This window comes from Amphiprion ocellaris, chromosome 23 (assembly GCF_022539595.1).
Source record: "Amphiprion ocellaris isolate individual 3 ecotype Okinawa chromosome 23, ASM2253959v1, whole genome shotgun sequence".
Classification (NCBI taxonomy): Eukaryota; Metazoa; Chordata; class Actinopteri; family Pomacentridae; genus Amphiprion; species Amphiprion ocellaris.
In genome coordinates, this window is record NC_072788.1 from 19,823,812 (window position 1) to 19,849,234 (window position 25,423).

Genomic DNA, 25,423 nt, shown 5'->3' on the forward strand with positions numbered 1-25,423 from the left:
CATTGTAACTGTCATTTTTTCACTTGCAGCCATGTGCTGTACATAGTGCATATTATGTGAAGAAACATTTCCATTTTAAATTGCTGTGAAGACGCACTCATTGAGCGTTGCTGCCAGGCCAAAGACAGTCTGTCCAAAAAAATGAAAATCTACAATAAAAAGTTTTTTGAAACACTTTGAATGGGGGAGGAGGGGGAAATAGCACAATTTTCTCTAGTGGTTTGAATAGGTGCTAAAAATGTCTGTCTGACTGATGCAGAAATGTGAAGCTGATATATTTGGAGCTTTCAGTGGTTTTAATAATGTCATCAGGATTACTCTGAGTTATTCAAATATCTGACAGAAAACACGTTGAAAACCAGAGGCTCAGCGTTTTAAAGATGTGGTCACTGAACAGACGGAAATGATGGGATGATTTAATGTGATGTCTTTGCAAAACTGCAGTTGGTCTGTACATCTAAACTCAAATTTGGGGAGTATCATACCTGAATTTCATAGTTTTCGTTTGTTTTACACAGAATTTGTTCCTTGGTTTTGTGCATGCTAATAAAGAGAATTCTAAAATGCTGACGTTTAGCAGACCAAACAGTCACTGTCTTAGCTTAGTATGCTAGCATGCTAACATGTGCTAATTAACACTAACTACCATTTTTAGACCAAAACATCTTGACATCTTGATCTTGGTTGAATACTAGTCATATAAAAAAACTTCTAGAAGAAAGAGTTTGACTTTTATTTCAGGTACATCAGTTAACTGCAGGTAGGTTTATAAAAATCATGAGTGTTTATATTCTGATGGAGGATGGAATAACTTCCACTGAGACTTCCTCTGAAAACATTTAATCATTGAACAGGACTATAAACAGAGTATACAGGCGACAGTGTGGAACCTACATGTTTTATGGTTGTTTTATTCATAAACATTTGCTATTTTCTGATATAAACTCAAAAAAATGCAAAAATAAAAAATAAAAGAAAGGACTTTTCTGCCACATACAGACGATTTATAAAAAGTTTCAACCTGAACAAAAGTCGACTTCGGCTCCTTTTTCTCTCAGATTATCTTCAGATATCTTTTTAGCGTCTCACACCTGAAGAATAAAATCTAACGTTCTCTAAATATCAGATGTTTTTACAGATGAAATGTTGTTTTAACCATCATGAAGTGTTGATATGAGTCCTGCACACTGTGTATAGACATGTAGAATAAAGAGTCAGCAGCACAAGAAACTGATGATTAATATCTGTTATTATTCTGTGAGGTGATTAAAATGAATTCATTTTATCTGTAGTTTCTGATCTTCTGCTCCGAGTGTCTGAACTGTTGTTTCATCCACAGTGTTTCTATGTTAATCCTCATGTGTGTGTGTTTGCATGTTATATAACCAGAATACGCCATTTAAAGCCACACGGTGTATTTATAGATTTCATATTAACTCTTTAAATGAGCAGGAATCACTTTATTTTACACATACATTTTTCACATTGTGCAACTTTCGTCTCAAAAAACAAGGAACTAAACCAATAAATAAAGAACTAAATGACTTCAACATATTATGAATGTTCAAAAATCACATGTATCTGTGTTTGTTCATTTTCCAGATAAGTCGTTTTTTTACATGTTTCATGCATCCAGATGTTTAAAAATCTCTTTACTGAACTGACTGGATTTTCTCAACAAATATTTTACTCTGAACAAATGAAAACAATCAGGAGAAATGAGGTTTTCATTAGACGCCGGCAGCAAAAGGAAGCGTTGAGCAGAAATACCTGCAGATTGATGAAAACATTGATCTTCTATATTTCTTTAGTCTGCTGTTGAGAGACGTTCTCACTGTGATCCGTCCGTCAGTCCGTCTGCTTTAACGTGGACGAAGGATTGAAATGAGCAGTAACTTTAAACTGCAGCTGATTCAAACCAAACAGATCCATTAAATGTGCGTCTCTTCTCATCTTCATCCCCGAACAATCAGTGGAACAGAATCAGTCCAAATCTGACAGTCAAGAACTGGAATCAGAGCAGATCAGCTGTCAGTCTGTGGTTTCAACAGTCTGACAACAAAATTTGGTCTTTTTCTAACTGGAAAATTTCACAACATTTAGAGTTTTTCTTGATTTGTTTCTTCTGACTGCACTCACCTATAAATGTTCTGCTAATTTGACCATTTTTCATTTACCTGACTTCCTGCTGTTGGCTGTTCAAAGACAAAGTGTGTCCTCGGTGTCACCACCTCAGTTTTCCTGCTCGGTGCAGAAACAGCAGCGGTAACACCAGACTGCTGGGCAGACCGAACCAGACTCCCGACACCAGAACCTCACACCGGACACACTCAGTGGCTGCAGAGTACGAGTGGACCACCACAACCAGCACATGGCCTCCAAACCTCAACACCAGAGCTCCCAGTATGGCCGTGATGGTGTAGAACGCCCTCATCTTTGATCGGTGGACTCGCTCCCTGTCCCCGCCCCCTTCCCCTGGCCCTGGACCAATCAGAGAGCGAAGAACCGACAGGCTGCAGAAAGAGACGACGGCGGCCGTGAGAGTCAAGATGCAAAAACTGCGACGGCGCTGAAAGTTACAACGAGACTGAAGGAAGCAAAGAAAAGCAGCCAAATGCACAAAACACAAAAGTTTCTGACTCTGACCCTGCCCCTTTGCCTCAGACCCAGGTAGGTGATTGGATGAACCACGGCCAGGTGGCGCTCTGCACAGGTGAGGGTGTGAAAGAGAAGCTGTCCATACGAGGTGACGGAGAAAAGGTAGAGGCCCGTCACCATGGACCACAGCATGCCGAAGAAAACGCCAACACAGAACAAAGCACAGCCCAACACGCCCACCGTCTCCATGGCAACCAGGTGGTAGGTGAAGACGTCCGAGTGGCTCGTCGCCGCGGAAGCCGAGTGCCGGTTCTGCCGCCATTGTTGGAGACCGAGGTGGAGGACGAGGATGCAGAGAGGGAGGAGAAGGAGGATGTTGGTGGCCGAGAAGGAGATTAAGATGAAAACACTGGATCTGTAGCTAAAGCAGGTACTGGAGGCAGGAAAGATGGAGGAGGAGTTGGAGGAGGAGCTGGAGGAGGAGATGGAGGAGGAGATGGAGGACATCGCTGCTCATATGGAGCTGAGGAGACGACAACAAGACACAAGAACATGGAAATAAATCAATGAGTGGATCATCAATGAAAATCAATCAGAACTTCAACAGACTTTCTCTGAGTCATCTGGTTCTTCCTCTACAGTAACTTTATCTATAGACACATGACATTTCAGGAGGAAAAACACATTTAAGTTCTGGTAAAAACAGCAACCAAACCAGGATGGATGCAGGCATTTTTTTCTGAGTTTTCTCTCCAACTAATCAGTTAAGTCTCTGATGAAGCGTCATTTGTTGTGCTGTTTTGAAAGATTTCTCACAGGGCTCACAGCAGTAAGGTCTCCCCTCACTGTGCTGGTGTCGGTGTGTGATTGTAGGACTGTCTGATTGTTTTGTGTCTCTTTGTCTTCATTTTGTGTCACTGTTAATTTCTTAATCGTTGTGCTTGTTTTCTTCATCTTTGCGATTGTTTTGTGCCTCATTGTTCTTTGGTGTCTCTGTTGATGTTTAATGTCTCCTAGTGGCCATTTACTGTGTCGTTGAATTTCATTTCATTTGTTGTTATATCTCTCTGTGTTCATTTTGTGTTTGACCTTGTTTGAATTTGCAGTAATTCACTGTTCAACCAATGCACCACCTGATCAATTTCATTCCTTGCTGCCATTGTGCCTTGTCCTGCAATGATTGTCCCCGCAAAATGTGACAGGGACGCCACGCATTCAAGCCAAACCACTTTCAAGTCCTTCACGCAGTTCAAGCTGAGTTCAATCCAAATGCAGAGGGATTTTTTAAAGTTCCACGAAAATGAGAACCGCTTCACGAATTTGCGTGTCATCCTTTCGCCTATAAATTCCCAATCTTCTCTGTTCCAATTGTTCCAATTTCCTCTTGTACTCCCGGGCACCCTCTCCTCTGTCATGGTGCTGAGTGCGACCCGCTTACTACTGTTTCCGCTCGGCCAATCACATCGCTCGCTCGTTCCAATCTCTGCTGTCGAGTTTTTGGCGCCCAATCGGATAGCCCGGTTGTTCCAATTAGGTCACGTGCCCTCGGGACTTCCCAAGCACCATTGCGCCGCACTTGCGCAATAGTGTATTCTCGCCGAATCTACTGTAAGTACCGCAGCATCTTCTGTCATTTTAACGACGTAATTGTGCAAAACTTATTTAAAAATCACGAGTTTGATTGACTGTCATCCCACTGAGGTACCGTAGTATGTTTTTGAACTGGACATGTAAAAATAATGGTGGAAAAGTCGTGACTTCGTGTCACAAACTGATGTGATGTTTTCATCGTGTGGTATTAGCGTAGCATCATATCGTGTTCTCCGTGTGTTGTGGTAGCTGGCTAACATTCATGCTGGGATGTCCGTTCTCTAGATTAAACAGCTTAATGTGAGGTTTTATGACTGTAATAAATAAGCAGTAACATGTTTACATGTGTATATGTATGTGGTTACGTATATGTATATGTGTGAAATACACGTGTATATATGTGTACATGTGCGCACGTGTATATATGTGTATATGTATTGAATGTACATATAGAAAAACATTGAAGAACAGATATATGCGTGTGTGTGTGTGTGTGTGTGTGTGTGTGTGTGTATATAGATAGATGTGTGTATGTGTATATATATATATATGTGTGTATACATGTGTATATATATATATATATATATATATAAAATGAGAGACTGTTGATGTGTAAAGTTGTCAGTAATCTAAATAGATGTCTGATAAACTGGTTGAAGAGTTTTCTGTTCTTTACAGGAACTGAGCTCAGATTTATCTTTGTAAACAGTAAGTTGTCCTCACTGGTGTCCTTCATCGATTTTCTGTTCTCAGTAATCTTTCAGTGCTGCTGCATTTCTCTGCTAATTTTCATTTTCTTTGCTTAGATGGAACATCCAACTTTTAAAAGGGCCCCTAACGGGACCCTCCTGCTGAAGGCCTCGCCAGAGGCTCAGGCTCTGGGGCCCCGGCAGGCCGGCTACAGGGCCAGACCAGCGGCCAGAGGTGGAGGAGGAGGCCCGGGCCCACGTCGTCTCCGAGGGTGGCGACGTCACCAACGCCACCCTGGTGCTGAGCCGGTGGAGGGTCCAGTTCGGCCGGTACCAGGGCCAGACCTTCCACTGGCTCCTGGAGAACGACGTGGGCTATGCCGTTAATCTGGTTTCCTCTCACCAGAAGGAGCGAGAGAGGACAGGGTCTCAGTCCCCGCTGATGGCCAACAAGGTGAATGACTGGACCTGATTTATTGTGACATACATTCTGACTGCAGCTCTAATTCTGGTTTGTGGACCTGCAGGATGCCTTCACCCGGTACTCCTCAGACTACCAGGACTTTGTGGAAGCCGTTAGGTTCCACAATGCGTTTGAGGAGGCCCGGGTGAAGTCCCTCCAGCCTGGGCAGGTAAGAGCCAGTTTAACCACACTGTGTGCCTGCGTGTTGGACATGGATGAAACTGAGACTGAGACTGATGCTGCTGCTTGTTGCTGCAGGTTGTCCTGTGACCTGAGGGTGGTTGCACAGCTGAAGTCCCGCACTCTTGGCAACAGTGCCACTCAGCTGTGCAACACCCTGCGGGAGACCCACGCTGACTCCTGGATGCGGAGAGCGATCCACTACCTCGGCGTGTGCGAGCAGTTCCTGGCCTTGTGCTCCGTGAGGGGGCAGTTTCTTTTTTTTTTTTTTTTTTTTTTTTTCTCTTTTTTTGTCTGCATTTGTTCTCATTGTTTAACTCCACAAAAGGGGAGTCAACATTTTATGAGATTGATGCATATTTTAGTCTTGCAGCCAAATATTTTAAAATTTAGTGCATGTGTGTGACCATCACCGGCCCTCCCTGAAAGCTAAGCAGATATTCTTTATTAGAATTCCCTATTATGAGCCAGGGAGGGCAGTGCTACACCTCAGTGATGTGTGGGGGAAACAAAGACTGGACAGAACGAACAGGACGAACAGGATGAACAGGGATAGAAAATAACAGGCGTTGCTATTGCAATTAAAGATTGTAAGGTGGTGTGTTATGCCCAACTACTAATTGCCCATCAATAAAAAAAATAAATAAATAAATAAAAATTTGAAAAAAGAAAAGAAAACCAAACCAACACAAAAGAAAAAGAGATTCAATAATAAATGAACAAATGGTACTGAGCACCATAATTGTGGGTGTCTTGATAGTATAGAATAGAATAGAATAGGCCAGAAAAGGATACTAGTGCGAGAGAGAATGAGTTTAGGGTAGAGACTGGAGAAATTCTCAGCACATTCTGGCGGGACCCATCAATCGCTGAAATGGGACTCGGCAGTAGCTGGCAAGACCTGATCAAACATGCAAGTGTGAAGAACCCCGAAGCCCAGAACAGCAGTCACGGCAAGGCAGGGCCAAGTCAACAGGGCATCCCTCCCCCCCGGGCCGTAGGAGCCACAGGGCGGCACCCCCAGAGAGCCACCGGGGCCACCGTGAACGACGCGAACCCGGAGAACAAGAGGGGAGCAGCTACTGACACCCCCTGCGCGCCCAGACCGACCCAGGTGGCCCGGGGCACGAGGACCCCACCCGCCACCCAAACCCTAACCCCCGCCCACCCCAGTCCCCACCAAACCCCCCACCCCACCACCCGAACCCGCCCACCCCCACCCCCTCTCCCTCCCCCAAGGGGGCCAACGGCCCCACACAGCCAGGAAGCCAGACACAGGGGCCGAGCGGCCCACCGAAGGGATGGCAACCAGCCCATCACAAGGCAGGCCGCCACCCGGGAGCCGGCCAGAGGAAATCGGAAGCCGGGACCCGATGTGAGTCCAGAGGTAAAAATGGACAGTGTGGTGGGGCCCGGCGACGCCGACAGGGAGGGCACCCCGCATACCCCCCCGCACCAGGCCCCAGGTGAGCGCAGTACTCCCAGGGCCCCCACTCCCCCGCAATGAGCCCTGACAACCACCAGGGACAGAGCCACCACATGCCACCAGCCCGCAGACAGCCACAGCGCCCACCAGGACGGCCAATCCAGCCCCCGCAGCCCACCAAGAGCCATCGCACCTGCCCGGACCCGTCGGGCACGCAGGAGAACCCCCCCCGACCACAGCCCCCAGGTCCCGGGGACCCCCCCAGCACAGCAACACGGATGATGGTCCACCCCCCGCCACACCATAGCTATAAGGGGGCCGGTCCCACCAGTGAGGCCAAATTAGTGAGATCCCCCCATTACTCCCTGTTAATATGTCTCCCGATCCCAGACTGGAGACATTATCCCTGCACCGTGATAGTGTAACCCTGAGTGTCATGTGGTGCATTAAAAGTGGGGAGGCTGGGCGAGGCGTCCAGGGGGGCGGGCCAGAGGACCACAGAGGATGGCTACTCTGCAGCCTACCCTGGCCCCAAGTTCCCCGAGCCGTCCCAGACCTACCCCCAAGGTGTGAGTGTATGTGGTGCATTAAAAAGAAATTAGAGAGCAGGGGAGGCAAGCAAGAGGGTGATGGGGAAGAGACAAGGCCGTAGAGCCCTGCCATCCGCCCCCACCACAGAGCCCATCATTCCTGCCCCCACCTGCTCTCGGGGCCCTAGCTGTTGTGTCCCTATATGTGCCTAAGACTAACTATATACAGTGACGTGTGGAGTGTGTGAAGTGCACAGTAAGAGGCAGTCTGGTGTGGATCCGGCCCATGAGGAGAGAGCAGCGGGGGAGACAGGTAGTAAGACCACCGGTACTGATGCAGAGGGCCCCCAGAGCCCAGAGGCAAGAGGCCAAGGTGAGCCCACACGAACCCGACCGGCCCGGCCAGCACCGAAACCCCCAGAAGTCGCAGCGCTAGAGCAGCGCCCCGGTAGGCGCCACAGCCCCACCACGGGCCAGCCGCATGCAGCACCCTGCCCCGGAGGGAGGACCAGGCCGCACCACTAGGAAGCAAGGGCCATGAGCCCCCACGCCCACCCCGGAGCCGGCACGTCCAGGATGCAGGGCGCCCACTCCGCAGCACCACCGAGACCCCACCCACCCCACTACTCCCCAGGACAGCACCGGGCCCGGACAGAAGCCCCCAGCCAGCAGAAATTTATCTCCAGTGGCGGCACACAGGCAAGTACCAAGGCCTGTGCCCGGATGAGCCAGAGCCACCCCCCCAGAGAGACCACCCGGCCCCCATGCCAGACCCCCAGGCAGCGGAGGGCCCCCAGCCCCCCCAGGGGAGGGAGAGGGACGAGGACGAGCGGCCAGGCAGGAGAGGAGGGAGGAGGAGGGAAGCAGAGCAGGAAAGGACAGGGGAGCGACCGGAGGGCCGACCCACCCCAAACCCCAGGGCCAGCCAGGGCGCCCCAGAAGAGACCAGCCGCCGCCACCCCCAAGGCCCCAGGAGAGCGCACAGACCCAGCAGACCCAGGACTCAAAGGGAGAGACACCGGGGACACCCACCCCCAGGCAGAGGGGCCCGAGCCACGCAGGCCCCGCAGAGCCAGAGAGCAACCCCAAGAGCAATAGGGAAGGGACACCACCAGTGTATGCACACAGCCTTGAAGTCCATGGTGCCATCCTACTTAAAAAGGTAGAGGGTTAATAAGCTGAAATAAAGCAGAGAGAAGTCAGACCATACACACAGACAGAATAATAATTACAATTTTATGAGGGAAATGGCATACGCCCACATACAAGCGGAGGCTATAGATTAATATTTATTGATTTAATAAATGGAGACCATTTTTCTTTGAAGGAGTCCAAATGGTTTTTTCTGATAGCAGATATTCTCTCTAGTGAAATGTGTTCTGTGAGGAGGTTCAGCCAATGGGTGATGTTGAGGGCTTTCTTATCTTTCCAGTTAACTAAAATTGTCTTTTTGGCAATGGCGATAGCTGCAAGTGTGGGTTGGATATGAATGTCTGGAAGGGCTGTTTGCGTTAGATCACCAATTAGGCAAACGTTCGGGGAATGTGGAATCCCGCAGTCCAAAATATTGGAGAGTTTCTGCGTGATTGTTACCCAGAATTGATAGACGGGTGTACAAAGCCACAGAGCGTGAAAGTAAGTGTCAGTCATGTTTTGGGTGCATTGCGTACATGTGTCTGAGCGTGAGAAGCCCATTTTATACAGTTTATATTGCGTTATATGCGTTCTGTGAAGCACCTTAAATTGGATCAATTGTAAGTTGGTGTTTTTAGTCATTTTAAATGTGTTTTCACAGATTTGGGTCCAAAAATCAGAGTCAAAAGATTTGGATACGTCTTTTTCCCATTTTTGAGTTGGTAGGTGTATAGAGTGTGTCTTTGAGAGTAAACCATAAATTTTTGAGAGATTCTTCTTATTTCTTGGAGAGAGTTTCACAATGTAGTCGACAAATTCAGGTGGCTGTAAATCCGTTGGCTGTAAAGTAGTCTGAAGCGATGGAATTCTACTTGTAATAGTCTTCTTTACCTGTAGGTACTGAAGAAAATTTCCATTTCTTATTTCAAATGTTTGGAATAAGTTTATATATGTCCTAAATGTGTTATCATCCAGAAGGTGATGGAGGTGAGTGACTCCTCTCTCTGCCCATGTGCTGAAATAAAGAGCTATTTTGTTGTTTGCAAAATCAGGGTTGTGCCAGATTGGGGAGAGTATACTGGGTTTTAATTGGGAGCCTGTGGTTTCCAGTGCTTTCCACCAAGCAGACAAGGTGGAAGCGATCATAGGGTTCTTGAAGCAGGAGTGATGTTTAAGGGCAGAAGTGATAAAGGGAAGGTCAGAGATTTTGATCTGGTTACAATCTAACTGTTCTAGTTCCAGCCAGGAGTTATATTCTTCATGAGGATGTATCCATTTGGTGAGATATTGTATTTGGTTGGATAAATAATAATACATGAAGTTGGGAGCCTCCAGTCCCCCTTCGGATTTATTCTTCTGGAGGGTAGTCAGACTGATTTTAGCCTTTTTATTCTTTGAGTAGAATTTACCAATAGCGGAGTCTAATGATTGGAACCACTTTGATGTGGGTTTAAATGGAATCATGGAGAAAAGATAGTTGATTTTAGGTAATATTTTCATTTTGACTGTAGCTATTCGTCCCAAAAGGGAGATGGGGAGGTTGTTCCAACGCCTCAGATCATCACAGACTTTGTCCAAAAGTGGAGTGAAGTTCAGGTGAACTAATTCTGAGAGTTTGGAGGAAATATTTATGCCCAGATATCTGATGTTGCCAGTAGGAAAAGAATAATGCGAGTTTTGGGCTGCGGGCTTCCACGAGTTTTCTGTTAAAGGTAATATAATTGATTTTGACCAGTTGACGGAGTAGTCTGAAAGACGCGAGAAGGTTGTGATGAGGTTAAATACTTCCTTTACTGAAGTTTTGGGTTCTTGTAGATAAAGTAAAATGTCATCTGCGTATAGGTTAATTTTATGTTCAGACTCCAGAGCACAGATACCTTTGATATCGGTGTTCTGACGTACAGCTGTTGCTAATGGTTCGATAAAGATCGCAAACAATAAGGGAGAGAGTGGGCATCCCTGTCTCGTTCCCCTTTGCAGACTGAAGCTTTGTGAAGTGATCCCATTAGTGGTGACTGTAGCCTTGGGTGAGTTGTACAGAGCTGATACCCACTGGATAAATGATTCTCCAAAGCCAAATTTGTGGAGCACAGCAAAGAGAAAGGACCAATTAACTTTGTCAAAGGCTTTTTCTGCGTCTAGTGACATAACAATAGCTTCTTTGTTGTGGCGTTGCGTCAAAGAGATTAGATTTAGAAGTCTTCTGATGTTGTTGGTGGAGTGTCGGCCATTTATAAATCCTGTTTGATCGCTGTGAATTATTGATGGGATGATTTTCTCCAGCCTAGAGGCGAGAGCTTTTGAGATAATTTTGATGTCGGTGTTGATTAGTGACAGAGGTCGATAGCTAGAGGGAAGCGTAGGATCTTTGTCTGGTTTCAATAATAATTTAATTGCAGCTGTATTCATGTGCGGACTGATATAACCATTATTTTTAATCTCTGTCACTGTCCTGAAGAAAAGGGGTGCTAACATTGACCAAAAATGTTTAAGAAATTCAGCAGGGAAACCATCAGGACCAGGTGCCTTGCCTGCTGGCATACTGTCTAATGCACATTGTAATTCTTTCATAGTCAGTGGAGCATCTAATATGTCTCTGTAATTTGACGTTAGTTCGGGCATGTTTAGATTGTTGAGAAAATTATGTATATCTTCTATGTTTGGGTTAACTGCTGCTGAGTATAAACTCTGGTAATAATTATAGAAGGTCTGGTTGATTTCCTGAGGTGACTGAGTATACTTTCCTGAGGGATCCTGAATTGCTGTTATGAAGGATTTTTCTTTATTGCGCTGGAGTTGGTTCGCCAGAAATTTTCCAGATTTATTATTGTGTTCAAAATCATTATATCTTAGTTGTTGTAATAAAAACTCTGTTTTCTTGGATAGGATATTATCGAGGTTTAGTTTTGCATTTTGTAGTTCGGACCATAATTGATCACTTGGGTTTATTGCATAATTCTCTGTAAGTTGTTTAATTTTTTCTTCAATTTCTTTCTCTGTTTGTAGATCTTTTTTTTTCTTGTATGAGGAGTATGATATTATTTTACCTCTGATTACGGCCTTTCCAGTTTCCCAAAGCAAAGATGGAGATAAGTCATTAGAGTCATTGTTTTTTAGAAAGTCTGCCCACTCACTCCTTATTACTCGATCAAATTCTGGATCTTTGAGTAGAGAGATGTTGAGGCGCCAAGTCTGAGGAGGTTTAGGGATGGAATCTGTTTGCAGGCTGAGTGATATTGGTGCATGGTCGCTGATAATGATTGGGTGGATTTTAGTAGTAACTTTATGTGCGATAGAGTTATTTAAGAGGAAAAAGTCAATTCTTGAAAATGTTTTGTGCACCGGAGAGAAAAACGTATAGTCCCTCTTTGTAGGGTTTTTGAGTCTCCAGACGTCGTCTAGTCCGAAATCTTTCATATAGTCATGTATGACTTTAACTGATTGTGACTGTTTAACGTGTATTGGACTATTAGATCGATCTACTGAAGGGTTTAAAACTATGTTGAAGTCACCACCGATAATAGTTACTGAGTTAGCAGATAAGTCTGCTAAGTGAGAGAAAACAGTGTGAAAGAATGCTGGATCTTCATTATTCGGAGCATAGAGGTTTACAATAGAATATAATTTATTAAAGATTGTTGCCTGGATAATAATATATCTGCCCTCTGAGTCCGTTACTGTACTGTTTAAAGTGAATGGAATTCTCTTATGGACTAGAATGGAGACCCCTCTTTGTCTGCTGTTATAACAAGATGAAAAGATAATACTATAATTCGAGTCTGATAAACATTTTTCTTCCGACTGTAGTAAATGTGTTTCTTGAAGGAGCAAAATATCTGCTTTTAATTTAGAGACATAGTCCATGATTTTAACTCTTTTTGTTTGTGAGCGTATGCCATGAACATTCCAGGTTACGATATTAAACTTGAACATACAGAGAGAAGATGTTCTGTCACTGAGTATGTAGTAATGTAATATAACATCTGTGTGTGTCCTTGTGAGCTGTCTGTTGCTGTCTGTGAGCTGTGAGTGTTGGAGAGAGATGTATACAGCAGGTCAGGATCTATATATACATTATATAATAGCACATCATTGCCTGAAAAACTATCAACAAACACATTATAAAACATACAAGCACAATAAACATGGGGGGTACATAGAGTGTGAGTGAGAGTGTGGAGGGTGAGTGTGTGAGAGGGGGAGAGAGCTAAAGGGAGACATATAGAGAGGGAGAGAGAGAAAAGTAGAAGGAGGAGGGGGTTCTCCAGTGGGGAGTGTAGGTTAGGAGAGTGAGACATTTACACCTGTGAGTTTTTTTTTTTTTTTTTTTATAACATTTTCTAACATAAATGACTAAGTGATATATTAAACCTTTAAGCCATTTTTTTTTTTTTTTTTTTTTTTAGAAGAGCCAGGGGGTAATGGAGGGTTCCCGAAATAGCTGCCCATCTATGTATAGTTTGTCCACAACCAGTGCAGTCCGTTTACCTTTCTGTCTGTGTTCTTTCATGATGGGATATAATACTTTGCGCCTCTCGTTGATTTCCCTGGGAAACTGGTCGTTCATTCCGAACGACGTGCCTTTCAGCTCCCGTCCTTTGCTTCTTACGAGCACTTTCTGCTGGAAGTGCTCGAACTTTGCAATGATGGGGCGGTGTCGGTTTCCTCCTCGGGGTCCGAGCCGGTGGACGCGGTGGAAAGTGATGTTTTTCACCGTTTCCGCAGGGATTTTAAGCGCCGACACCATGAAGTTTTTAACAAGGGTCTCTGGGTTATCCGGTGTGGACTCAGGGATACCAGAAAAGATCAGGTTGTCCCGCATGCTCCTCGACTGGATGTCCAGGACGGTCTCCCTCAGGGTTTTGTTTTCTTTTTTAAGTGTACACACCTCTGAAGTGACCGCTGTCAGCGTGGACCGGAGTTCGGTGTTGTCCCTCTGCAGATCCTCGATCTGCTGGTGGGTGAACTCCAGGCTTGCTTTCAGGTCTTTTATCTCCTGGTGAAGCAAGCTAAGGATATCGAGCTTCTTATTAATTGACTCGAGAACACTTACCTGGATATCCGTGACCTCCAAGTCTTGTGTGTCCGTCGAGGAGTCTGCCTTCTTCCTCTTGCTCGGGTTGGCGTCTTCCATCGTGCACCGGACGAAGTAGTCGTCAATAAAGTTCTCAAGGTCCTCCACTGTGAGCACTACCGTTTCCGATCTTGAGCAGGCTATTTAGTTAGGTTGTTGTTTTATTTATTTATTTATTTTTCATACAAATACGTCGAGATAGCGGCGATTTGTTTACTTCTCATCTAGCAGCTGGGAGCCGCCATGTTGAATTACATCACTCTCACTGAATCTCGCGATCTCACAGCATCTCGCGATCACTCTCCTCCCAATTCTCCTACTACCAGGACTTTGTGGAAGCCGTTAGGTTCCACAATGCGTTTGAGGAGGCCCGGGTGAAGTCCCTCCAGCCTGGGCAGGAGGGACAGGCCCTTGTTGGCTTCGGTGACTTCAAATTTGAGACCCTGCAGAGCCTGTACGAGGCTGAGGACCCCAAGAAGATCCGGTATGTTTTCACCGTAAAACATTTAAAGATTCTGTCATGATAGAACATCTGCTGGATGATCAGTGAAGATCTCAGTCACCTGAGGACCTTTATCATCTGCAGATTCGTCAACTACCTGAGGAGGAAGGCGCCAGCTCCAGGCACGCAGATGGAGAACGCCGTCCGCTACGTCAGAAGCCGAGACAGACAGAGGAGGAACCCTGCTGCTGCTGCTGCTGCTGCTGCTGCTGCCACCACCACCGCTACCAGGACCTCCACCTCCTCCACCGTCAGCAGCAGCTCTGCCTCTGTCTCGGCTTCGACGCAGGGTCCCAGAGCTGCATCCCAGTATGTGTTTCATTTGCTGATGTTTGACTTTGGTGATCTTTGAGGGTTTTTTTGAAGGAATATTTATATTTCTTGTGTGGTTCGGTTTCAGATTTGCAGCCTTTGTCTCTGGCCGGCGTTCTCTCTCTGCGGTGGAAATGCGGGCAAAGATAAAGAAGCTGGTGGTGTCTAAGCCTGCATTTCCAGGTGAGCTCTGGTTCAGCCTCAATGAAATACAGAGTTAAACTTTACTTGTTTTTCTCACTGTTTACCTCATGTTTCTGTATTTCCACTGCAGCCTCCTCCAGACGAGCTCTTTCCTCAAAACCACCCGAGGACCCCACGGATGAAGAGCTGGTCCAGGCAGTAGTTGACGTAGAGGAGTGTAAGTACTCATTAAAGACAGACTGACACCTGGAACATGTTGGTGATAACAGAAACTTTGAATACATGCTGACTTGTCTTTTCCTTCTACTTTGTAAATGTTTTTGAATTACAGAAGAACTGGAAACCAAACAGTAAGTCAGTGTCACATTAGAACTTTCTGGTGTCTTTGTGGGTTAATCACAGTTCACTAACTGCCATGCTGCTCATAACCTGAATCATCCTTACTAATGAGATCACCTGTAGACACACCTCTCCTCCGTCCCGCTTTTCTTTACCTGCATAACCCCCCCCCCTCCTCCAGCTGCTGCCTGCATCCAGCCGTCGGTGTAATTAGCTTTCATCACGTCTCTCTGATTCTGTAAACCGTCCTGCTGTGGTCCTTAACCTCAACTCATCTTAACTCCATTCATGGAACTAAAACTGTACATTTCTGTTGCAGCCTCAGCAGTACAGGCCCCTCTCTCACTCCTCCCTCCTCCTCCACCTCCTGTTACCTCCTCCCTGCCACGGGGGCAACATGGAGAAACAGCAGGGCCAGAGGAGCCCACTGATGAGGAGATGCTGGAGGCCTCACAGGAGCCTCATGCTCCTCTGGCCCAGGCTCCACCTCTGGCCCAGGCTCCACCTCTGGCCCAGGCTCCACCACCAGTCCAGGCTCCACCTCTGGCCCAGGCTCCACCACCAGCCCAGGCTACACCAGTGGTCCAGGCTCCACCACCAGCGGTCCAGGCTGCCCCACGGGTCCAGGCTCCACCACCACCACCACCTGCACTGACGGGGCAGATGGCTGCCCCACCACCCCCTCCACCTGCTGGCAGTGCTGAGGTGAGTTGTCAGACAGTAGGTGTGGCCTGTCAGGTGTTGTGTTGCTCCCCAGGTGCTGAAGTTGTTTGATTTTTCTCTCTCTAGTTGCTCCCTGACTCCTGGAGAGCAGCTCTCACTGCAGAGCAGCAGCAGTGGATCGGCCGGGTGCTGTTTTCCAGGGACAGCTCGGGGAGGCCACGGCTCATCGGAGACCTGAACCTCTGGTGGTACCCTCCCCAGACCCGGCCGGTCTACAGTCAGCCTCCCGCGTCCCCCGACCCCTTCTTCGCATGTCGGCTGTTCCTGTGGATGCCACACAGGATCTGGCGTCTGCAGCTGACATGCCCCCAGCCTTCATGCACAGGGTCCATGATGAAGGCTGGGCTGTACAGGACCATCCGGAGGGTCCTGGACATCGACGGCTGGTATCTCATGGCCACTGAGTACCTAGAGTGCCGTCGATGTAAGAAGAAGGTCGGAGGCTGGTCACAGGGCATCATCAGGCAGCTGCCACACACCTACAGCTGCCAATTTCCTGCTGTACTCACGTACAGGTAAGAGCCAGTTTAACCACACTGTGTGCCTGCGTGTTGGACATGGATGAAACTGAGACTGAGACTGATGCTGCTGCTTGTTGCTGCAGGTTGTCCTGTGACCTGAGGGTGGTTGCACAGCTGAAGTCCCGCACTCTTGGCAACAGTGCCACTCAGCTGTGCAACACCCTGCGGGAGACCCACGCTGACTCCTGGATGCGGAGAGCGATCCACTACCTCGGCGTGTGCGAGCAGTTCCTGGCCTTGTGCTCCGTGAGGGGGCAGTTTCTACCACCGCCCCAGATGCCCCCTCTGCCGTCAGCCGAGTGGCTGCTGACGGTCTACGGCTATGACGTCCTGATGCGGCTGGAGGAGTACAAGGCCAGGATCACATCCACCTTTGGATCCATCCTGAAGACGGATTCAACCAAGAAGGTAAAGGAAGTTTATCTGTTTGACGTGTCTCTCACTGAAACCTGTGTGTCACTCACTGAAACCTGTGCGTCTCTGTGTCCGTCCAGGTGACGAAGAAGCTCGCAGGTATCGCCTCGGACACGGCCGCGTGGGTTACCAACGTCGGTAACGAGCATGGGCAGGTCCTCATCAGTGTCCTCACCTCCTCAGAGGGCTCTGAGGGCCTGTCCTGCATGGCGGCCGGATTGATGAGGCGATACCAGCACGCCGGGGTAGCTCCCCCCCAGCTCATCTACGTAGACCGGGACTGCTGCAGCCGAGACGGCGTGTCCAAGACAGCTGCCTTATTTCCAGTATGTACCTGAGATTAATGTGACTCCTGACAGTCAGACATCATTCATGTTCCTTACCCACGTGACCATAGACCAGAGTCAGGACAGGTTTTGTTCTGAGCATTTAGAACATATTGGACATAAAAACTCTTTAAATTCTAACCACCTCACAGATAATTACAACTCTGATGTTGTCTTATTAAATATGGTTTTATTAATATTATTATTATCATTATATAAATACATACATACATACATACATTTGATTTTCTAATTTAATGTTGATATTTTAATACTTACTGCTTGCTGTTATGCACCGTCCAGTGGAAGCTTTTTCTATTTTCGGCATGCCATGTATTTGACAATAAAGCTATTGTAATTCTAATTCTGTTTTTTTTTTTTTTTTTTTTTTCTGTTTCACAGGAGTGGGGACAGCTGCTGGTGAGGCTGGACATCTGGCTGGACACCTGATGCGAAGCGCCGCATCAGGTGTCACCACTGAGTCTCACCAGCTCTACCCCACTTTCATGAGGCAGCTGTCTCATTGCATCTTCGAGGTGGACTCTGGAGATGCCCGCCGTCTCGCTGAGGCCAAGCGGTCCGAGCTGGAGGGGAAGCACGGGATGGTCGGCCTGACGGATGCCGAAGTGATCCGGAGGATCTCCAAGGAGAAGTGGAGGCTCCACTGTCGTCGGCGGACGCGTGGGGCCGAGGAGACCGCACTCCTCATCAACGACCTCCTGGACACCTTCGGCGGTCCGGCCGGACGCGACACCCTGGACATCCCGCTGCTAGACGCTCTCCGCATCCAGGACATCTGGAAGACGCAGAGACGCCATCTCAGCTGCATTCAGGACCCACCGGGGGTGCAGCTGTACACCCAGACCGGCAGGCTGACAAAGGGCAGGGTCAGCCTGCCGGTTTATCGCTGCGCCAGGGGCTCCACGTCCCTGGAGTCCTTCCACCTCCACCTCCACCGGTTCATCCCAGGTAACTCCTGTCTCTCAGCCTGCAATACAGAAACATTATGTAGTGAGTGTATGACGTGTGCTAATACCGTACACTTAATGTCTGAATTAAAATCTGTTTTGTCAGGTACGAGTGCCAGCGCCAAATACTTCCAGGCGTTCCTGGTTGATGGACTGGTGAGGTGGAATGAGGACAGAGCAGCAGCAGCTGCACCTCCGGTTGCAGCTGAGGAGCAAGTGGCGTCTCTGCGCTCCTACTGTGGCCACCTCAAGCACATCCTGAACCAGAAGAGCCAACGGGTGCTTGGCCTTCACATGGTTCAGGACTTCACCAGGTCTGCTGCGTACACAGGTAGATGATATGAAAACACTCCGTCATTATGTCAGCTGTTGGAGCGGTGAGTCTGACCCTCCTTATGCTTTGTCTCAGGTGAGCTCATCGGGGTGGAGTACCTGTACCAGCAGACCGGACGTGTGCTTGAGGATGTCAGTCTGGACCCTGACGCTCCGGACGAGGCTGCTGCCATCCGGGCGCTGGAGGAGGCGGATGAGGGGTTCGAGGATGATGTCGGGGACCCCACGGTCTTCGAGCCAGAGTCCCCCCTCCGCCATCACAGCGGCAGCAGCCCGGTCAGGTGATCCAGCTGACGCACCCAGGTCTGAGCCATCCTGTCCGGCCGCCCCTGACCAGGACGCCCCTCCTGAGGCCCCTGAAGGACCAACTCCGGCTGCCTCACACTCCTCTGACTCTGAGGTAACTTCTGCAGCTACTAACCACCAGTAATGTAACAGCAGAGGATTCGGTTTCTTCATCTAAATAAAAAGCACCTTGGAGAAACTATTTAACAGCACTTTATGCTTTCTGCTTCTCAATTTCTACATTTGTCCCCCTGTGGTTCTTCAGGAGGAGATCCAGGGTCCTGATGGTCAGCCAGGATACCAACATGTCCTGAAGCTGGCCCAGGCCCTGGTGAAGATCCGGAACCTTCAGGGGCTCTCTGACAGCAGGGTAGACAGGCTCATTGCACTCTGGCAACGCCTGCCAGAGTGCGACAAGCGCCGAGTCGTCTACCCTGCCAGACACCAGGAGAGGCAGCCCACGGGGCGGTTCAAGGCAGTGAAGGGGAGGACGCCTCCTGTCCTGGAAAGGAGAGTCTCCAATGGTAGGTCTCTTTAAAACAGCCATTCCTCCACCACCGTCCGCTCCAGTCCTGTACAGTAACAACCATCTCATCCTTCACTACCTTCTAGCTGCCTGCTCGGACAGAACGCGGGCCCTGCAAACTGGCCCAGCGCCAGTCGCCTGGTCGAGGCCGTTTGCAGCCAGCTCTGCCGTCTCCACCCCGCCACAGCCCGTGTCGGTGGGGTCCCAAAGACCCGGTGGTCCCTGGTCCTCACCGACTACGTGGCCATCAGAGAGGCAGTGCTGGTGTGCCCGCGTCTGATGGCTCAGACCACCATCCAGCTCTTTGAGCTGAATCAGAGGACCCTGTCTCAGTGGTAAGAGCAGATATGAAGCTCTTGTTATCTATGATTTGTTTTATTTTAATGAAAACCCAGCAGCCTAAAGTCTTTTTGTGTGTTTCAGGTTCTCACGTCGTCAGAAGGCCTGGGAGAGGACTGTGCTGGAGCAGGGAACTGGCATCGTCTCTGCTCCAGCAGTAGCAGATGAGCCTCTCCCTGCTGCCAAAGGGCTGTCCCTGGTGCAGGTGGGACAGGGACAGCCCTTCCTGTTCCCTGGACCTGAGGAGCAGCCTGGACCATCAGCTGGAGGTCAGCCAGCCCCTCCTCCTCCTCCTCCTCCTCTACCACCTCATCAGCATCCTCCACCGCCTCATCAGCATCCTCCAGCCATCGGCTCTGCTCCTGCAGCCGCTCCTCTTGCTGGACTGACTCAGCTGCCGAGGACGACGGCTTATAGGAAGAGGAAGGCAGCCGAGGCGGCTGCTGCGGCTGCTGCTGCGGGAGAGGGCCCTCCACCAAGGACTAAAGCCCGCCGGCAGACTGCACAGTACACCTGCAGCGTGCGTGGCCAGCTCAAACGGCTGGACACTGGCCACACACGCATTGCGGGTGTGTCGTACTGTGCAGCTGTCAGCGGGATGACTGTAGAGGAGTGGAGGGAGAATATGAGGAGGCCTCCAGAGGAGAAAGGGGACTAAAATTATTTTTTTTTCATTAAAATTATTTTGGGTGAAATACAGGTTAAGATATATATATATATAAATAAATATATATAAATGGAATTTATTAAATAAAAACAATGTCATCTGCATCTTGATTCTTCCTGTTGTTTATTTCCATCACACTGAGGACATCTGAACTTCAGCGGCTCAGTAAAACACATTAACACAGAGGTCAAAGGTCAATCTGAGCATCAGGATCTATCAGCTAGAACATGAGGTCTCCTAGAGGGAAACAGTCTGTTAGTAGAGTTATGGAGTTATAGAAATAAATCTGAGTACATGTATCCTAGTACACACACACACACACACACACACACACACACACACACACACACACACACACACAGTGCCCATTACTACACACAGAGTGCACAAGTATATTACTACACACAGAGTGTACATTACTATACACAGAGTGCACAAAGAGTACATGTATATCAGTAAATACAGAATACATGTATAATTTATGTGTAATTTTAACTGTGTGTGTGTGTGTGTTTATACTGCAGTATAATGGTGCAGTATTTTTCAGACTTATACTGTGCGTGTACCGGTACCGCCACGCGCACGCGATGGCACCGTACCCGTTACCGTTCGTTTTGGCCGTTTCGTTCCGGACCGGCCGTTTCGAACCGGCGCCGCGGCCAGGGATCGATCCGGCGAGTTTGACATTGCGTCATGCCCACACGTGCCCTGGGGGCGTTCTTGAAAATCTTACTTTTGGTATATCTTCTGCCATCTTCTGTCAAACTTTCAAGCCCAAGCACTTTCAAGTCCTTCACGCAGTTCAAGCTGAGTTCAATCCAAATGCAGAGGGATTTTTTAAAGTTCCACGAAAATGAGAACCGCTTCACGAATTTGCGTGTCATCCTTTCGCAGGGGCCATGCTAATCTTCTCTGTATCGATTCCAATTTATTATATGTGCTGCCTGAGCAAGCACATTTGCCCAGAGGAAGGGCCTTCCCTCATATACCCTGCTGGGGGAAAGACTAGCTGGAGGTGGTGGCAGCTAAAGGCGCTACCATCCATGATAGACAGCTCCAGTAATTAGCACTTGAAAGAGGGCTGATTTTTGTGGGTGGGCAGTCGGGGTAAGATGAGAGAAAGGGGGAGGGGAGGCGAGGCCCATTTGGCCTCAGTCTAAAGGACAAACTTTCGGGCAAAGCTTTACTTCACCACCGACCACATTTCCAAAGGGAACTGTGTGGATGTCTGACCTGACAATGGGTTTGCTTGATCATCTGCTCCAGTGTCAGACACACTGTGGAAAATTGTTCACACTGAATCCAAAATAGGGAGCGCCTGGGAAATGCCCAGAGATGTTGAGTCATGCATGTGCAAGATCCAGCAGGGGAAACTAACACAGGCTGATGCCCAGGATGACAGATTCACTACGCTTTCTGGATGAAGAAAGGGCAAGTTTGACATTGCGTCATGCCCACACGTGCCCTGGGGGCGTTCTTGAAAATCTTACTTTTGGTATATGTTCTGCCATCTTCTGTCAAACTTTCAAGCCCAAGCACTTTCAAGTCCTTCACGCAGTTCAAGCTGAGTTCAATCCAAATGCAGAGGGATTTTTTAAAGTTCCACAAAAATGAGAACCGCTTCACGAATTTGCGTGTCATCCTTTCGCAGGGGCCATGCTAATCTTCTCTGTATCGATTCCAATTTATTATATGTGCTGCCTGAGCAAGCACATTTGCCCAGAGGAAGGGCCTTCCCTCATATACCCTGCTGGGGGAAAGACTAGCTGGAGGTGGTGGCAGCTAAAGGCGCTACCATCCATGATAGACAGCTCCAGTAATTAGCACTTGAAAGAGGGCTGATTTTTGTGGGTGGGCAGTCGGGGTAAGATGAGAGAAAGGGGGAGGGGAGGCGAGGCCCATTTGGCCTCAGTCTAAAGGACAAACTTTCGGGCAAAGCTTTACTTCACCACCGACCACATTTCCAAAGGGAACTGTGTGGATGTCTGACCTGACAATGGGTTTGCTTGATCATCTGCTCCAGTGTCAGACACACTGTGGAAAATTGTTCACACTGAATCCAAAATAGGGAGCGCCTGGGAAATGCCCAGAGATGTTGAGTCATGCATGTGCAAGATCCAGCAGGGGAAACTAACACAGGCTGATGCCCAGGATGACAGATTCACTACGCTTTCTGGATGAAGAAAGGGCAAGTTTGACATTGCGTCATGCCCACACGTGCCCTGGGGGCGTTCTTGAAAATCTTACTTTTGGTATATCTTCTGCCATCTTCTGTCAAACTTTCAAGCCCAAGCACTTTCAAGTCCTTCACGCAGTTCAAGCTGAGTTCAATCCAAATGCAGAGGGATTTTTTAAAGTTCCACGAAAATGAGAACCGCTTCACGAATTTGCGTGTCATCCTTTCGCAGGGGCCATGCTAATCTTCTCTGTATCGATTCCAATTTATTATATGTGCTGCCTGAGCAAGCACATTTGCCCAGAGGAAGGGCCTTCCCTCATATACCCTGCGGGGGGAAAGACTAGCTGGAGGTGGTGGCAGCTAAAGGCGCTACCATCCATGATAGACAGCTCCAGTAATTAGCACTTGAAAGAGGGCTGATTTTTGTGGGTGGGCAGTCGGGGTAAGATGAGAGAAAGGGGGAGGGGAGGCGAGGCCCATTTGGCCTCAGTCTAAAGGACAAACTTTCGGGCAAAGCTTTACTTCACCACCGACCACATTTCCAAAGGGAACTGTGTGGATGTCTGACCTGACAATGGGTTTGCTTGATCATCTGCTCCAGTGTCAGACACACTGTGGAAAATTGTTCACACTGAATCCAAAATAGGGAGCGCCTGGGAAATGCCCAGAGATGTTGAGTCATGCATGTGCAAGATCCAGCAGGGGAAACTAACACAGGCTGATGCCCAGGATGACAGATTCACTACGCTTTCTGGATGAAGAAAGGGCAAGTTTGACATTGCGTCATGCCCACACGTGCCCTGGGGGCGTTCTTGAAAATCTTACTTTTGGTATATGTTCTGCCATCTTCTGTCAAACTTTCAAGCCCAAGCACTTTCAAGTCCTTCACGCAGTTCAAGCTGAGTTCAATCCAAATGCAGAGGGATTTTTTAAAGTTCCACAAAAATGAGAACCGCTTCACGAATTTGCGTGTCATCCTTTCGCAGGGGCCATGCTAATCTTCTCTGTATCGATTCCAATTTATTATATGTGCTGCCTGAGCAAGCACATTTGCCCAGAGGAAGGGCCTTCCCTCATATACCCTGCTGGGGGAAAGACTAGCTGGAGGTGGTGGCAGCTAAAGGCGCTACCATCCATGATAGACAGCTCCAGTAATTAGCACTTGAAAGAGGGCTGATTTTTGTGGGTGGGCAGTCGGGGTAAGATGAGAGAAAGGGGGAGGGGAGGCGAGGCCCATTTGGCCTCAGTCTAAAGGACAAACTTTCGGGCAAAGCTTTACTTCACCACCGACCACATTTCCAAAGGGAACTGTGTGGATGTCTGACCTGACAATGGGTTTGCTTGATCATCTGCTCCAGTGTCAGACACACTGTGGAAAATTGTTCACACTGAATCCAAAATAGGGAGCGCCTGGGAAATGCCCAGAGATGGTGAGTCATGCATGTGCAAGATCCAGCAGGGGAAACTAACACAGGCTGATGCCCAGGATGACAGATTCACTACGCTTTCTGGATGAAGAAAGGGCAAGTTTGACATTGCGTCATGCCCACACGTGCCCTGGGGGCGTTCTTGAAAATCTTACTTTTGGTATATCTTCTGCCATCTTCTGTCAAACTTTCAAGCCCAAGCACTTTCAAGTCCTTCACGCAGTTCAAGCTGAGTTCAATCCAAATGCAGAGGGATTTTTTAAAGTTCCACGAAAATGAGAACCGCTTCACGAATTTGCGTGTCATCCTTTCGCAGGGGCCATGCTAATCTTCTCTGTATCGATTCCAATTTATTATATGTGCTGCCTGAGCAAGCACATTTGCCCAGAGGAAGGGCCTTCCCTCATATACCCTGCTGGGGGAAAGACTAGCTGGAGGTGGTGGCAGCTAAAGGCGCTACCATCCATGATAGACAGCTCCAGTAATTAGCACTTGAAAGAGGGCTGATTTTTGTGGGTGGGCAGTCGGGGTAAGATGAGAGAAAGGGGGAGGGGAGGCGAGGCCCATTTGGCCTCAGTCTAAAGGACAAACTTTCGGGCAAAGCTTTACTTCACCACCGACCACATTTCCAAAGGGAACTGTGTGGATGTCTGACCTGACAATGGGTTTGCTTGATCATCTGCTCCAGCGTCAGACACACTGTGGAAAATTGTTCACACTGAATCCAAAATAGGGAGCACCTGGGAAATGCCCAGAGATGGTGAGTCATGCATGTGCAAGATCCAGCAGGGGAAACTAACACAGGCTGATGCCCAGGATGACAGATTCACTACGCTTTCTGGATGAAGAAAGGGCAAGTTTGACATTGCGTCATGCCCACAAGTGCCCTGGGGGCGTTCTTGAAAATCTTACTTTTGGTATATCTTCTGCCATCTTCTGTCAAACTTTCAAGCCCAAGCACTTTCAAGTCCTTCACGCAGTTCAAGCTGAGTTCAATCCAAATGCAGAGGGATTTTTTAAAGTTCCACGAAAATGAGAACCGCTTCACGAATTTGCGTGTCATCCTTTCGCAGGGGCCATGCTAATCTTCTCTGTATCGATTCCAATTTATTATATGTGCTGCCTGAGCAAGCACATTTGCCCAGAGGAAGGGCCTTCCCTCATATACCCTGCTGGGGGAAAGACTAGCTGGAGGTGGTGGCAGCTAAAGGCGCTACCATCCATGATAGACAGCTCCAGTAATTAGCACTTGAAAGAGGGCTGATTTTTGTGGGTGGGCAGTCGGGATAAGATGAGAGAAAGGGGGAGGGGAGGCGAGGCCCATTTGGCCTCAGTCTAAATGACAAACTTTCGGGCAAAGCTTTACTTCACCACCGACCACATTTCCAAAGGGAACTGTGTGGATGTCTGACCTGACAATGGGTTTGCTTGATCATCTGCTCCAGTGTCAGACACACTGTGGAAAATTGTTCACACTGAATCCAAAATAGGGAGCGCCTGGGAAATGCCCAGAGATGGTGAGTCATGCATGTGCAAGATCCAGCAGGGGAAACTAACACAGGCTGATGCCCAGGATGACAGATTCACTACGCTTTCTGGATGAAGAAAGGGCAAGTTTGACATTGCGTCATGCCCACAAGTGCCCTGGGGGCGTTCTTGAAAATCTTACTTTTGGTATATCTTCTGCCATCTTCTGTCAAACTTTCAAGCCCAAGCACTTTCAAGTCCTTCACG

At 48.2% G+C, this 25,423-nt stretch overlaps 1 protein-coding gene and 6 non-coding genes across 7 annotated transcripts; 1 reads left to right on the top strand and 6 right to left on the bottom strand.

The window, feature by feature from the left end:
- Positions 1-2,682: 2,682 nt before the first annotated feature.
- LOC118469200 (uncharacterized) lies at positions 2,683-17,508 on the top strand. Its single transcript, XM_055007966.1, has 15 exons — positions 2,683-2,973; positions 4,133-4,206; positions 5,046-5,331; positions 5,405-5,761; positions 14,011-14,168; positions 14,271-14,337; positions 14,476-14,495; positions 14,587-14,681; positions 14,773-14,849; positions 14,974-14,992; positions 15,301-15,686; positions 15,771-16,219; positions 16,309-16,633; positions 16,720-16,965; positions 17,368-17,508. The coding sequence occupies exons 1-15, from the start codon at positions 2,683-2,685 to the stop codon at positions 17,413-17,415; spliced, it is 2,898 nt and encodes a 965-aa protein (XP_054863941.1). The 3' UTR covers positions 17,416-17,508.
- Positions 17,509-20,932: 3,424 nt separating this feature from the next.
- Positions 20,933-21,039, bottom strand: LOC111586128 (U6 spliceosomal RNA). The gene has a single exon (XR_002747946.1). It is a non-coding gene; the product is annotated as a U6 spliceosomal RNA (small nuclear RNA).
- A 650-nt stretch (positions 21,040-21,689) lies between these two features.
- LOC111586111 (U6 spliceosomal RNA) lies at positions 21,690-21,796 on the bottom strand. The gene has a single exon (XR_002747932.2). It is a non-coding gene; the product is annotated as a U6 spliceosomal RNA (small nuclear RNA).
- A 650-nt stretch (positions 21,797-22,446) lies between these two features.
- On the bottom strand, positions 22,447-22,553 carry LOC111586112 (U6 spliceosomal RNA). The gene has a single exon (XR_002747933.1). It is a non-coding gene; the product is annotated as a U6 spliceosomal RNA (small nuclear RNA).
- A 650-nt stretch (positions 22,554-23,203) lies between these two features.
- LOC111586120 (U6 spliceosomal RNA) lies at positions 23,204-23,310 on the bottom strand. Its single transcript, XR_002747940.2, has one exon. It is a non-coding gene; the product is annotated as a U6 spliceosomal RNA (small nuclear RNA).
- Positions 23,311-23,960: 650 nt separating this feature from the next.
- Positions 23,961-24,067, bottom strand: LOC111586127 (U6 spliceosomal RNA). Its single transcript, XR_002747945.1, has one exon. It is a non-coding gene; the product is annotated as a U6 spliceosomal RNA (small nuclear RNA).
- Positions 24,068-24,717: 650 nt separating this feature from the next.
- Positions 24,718-24,824, bottom strand: LOC111586116 (U6 spliceosomal RNA). Its single transcript, XR_002747937.2, has one exon. It is a non-coding gene; the product is annotated as a U6 spliceosomal RNA (small nuclear RNA).
- Between the last annotated feature and the right edge of the window lie 599 nt (positions 24,825-25,423).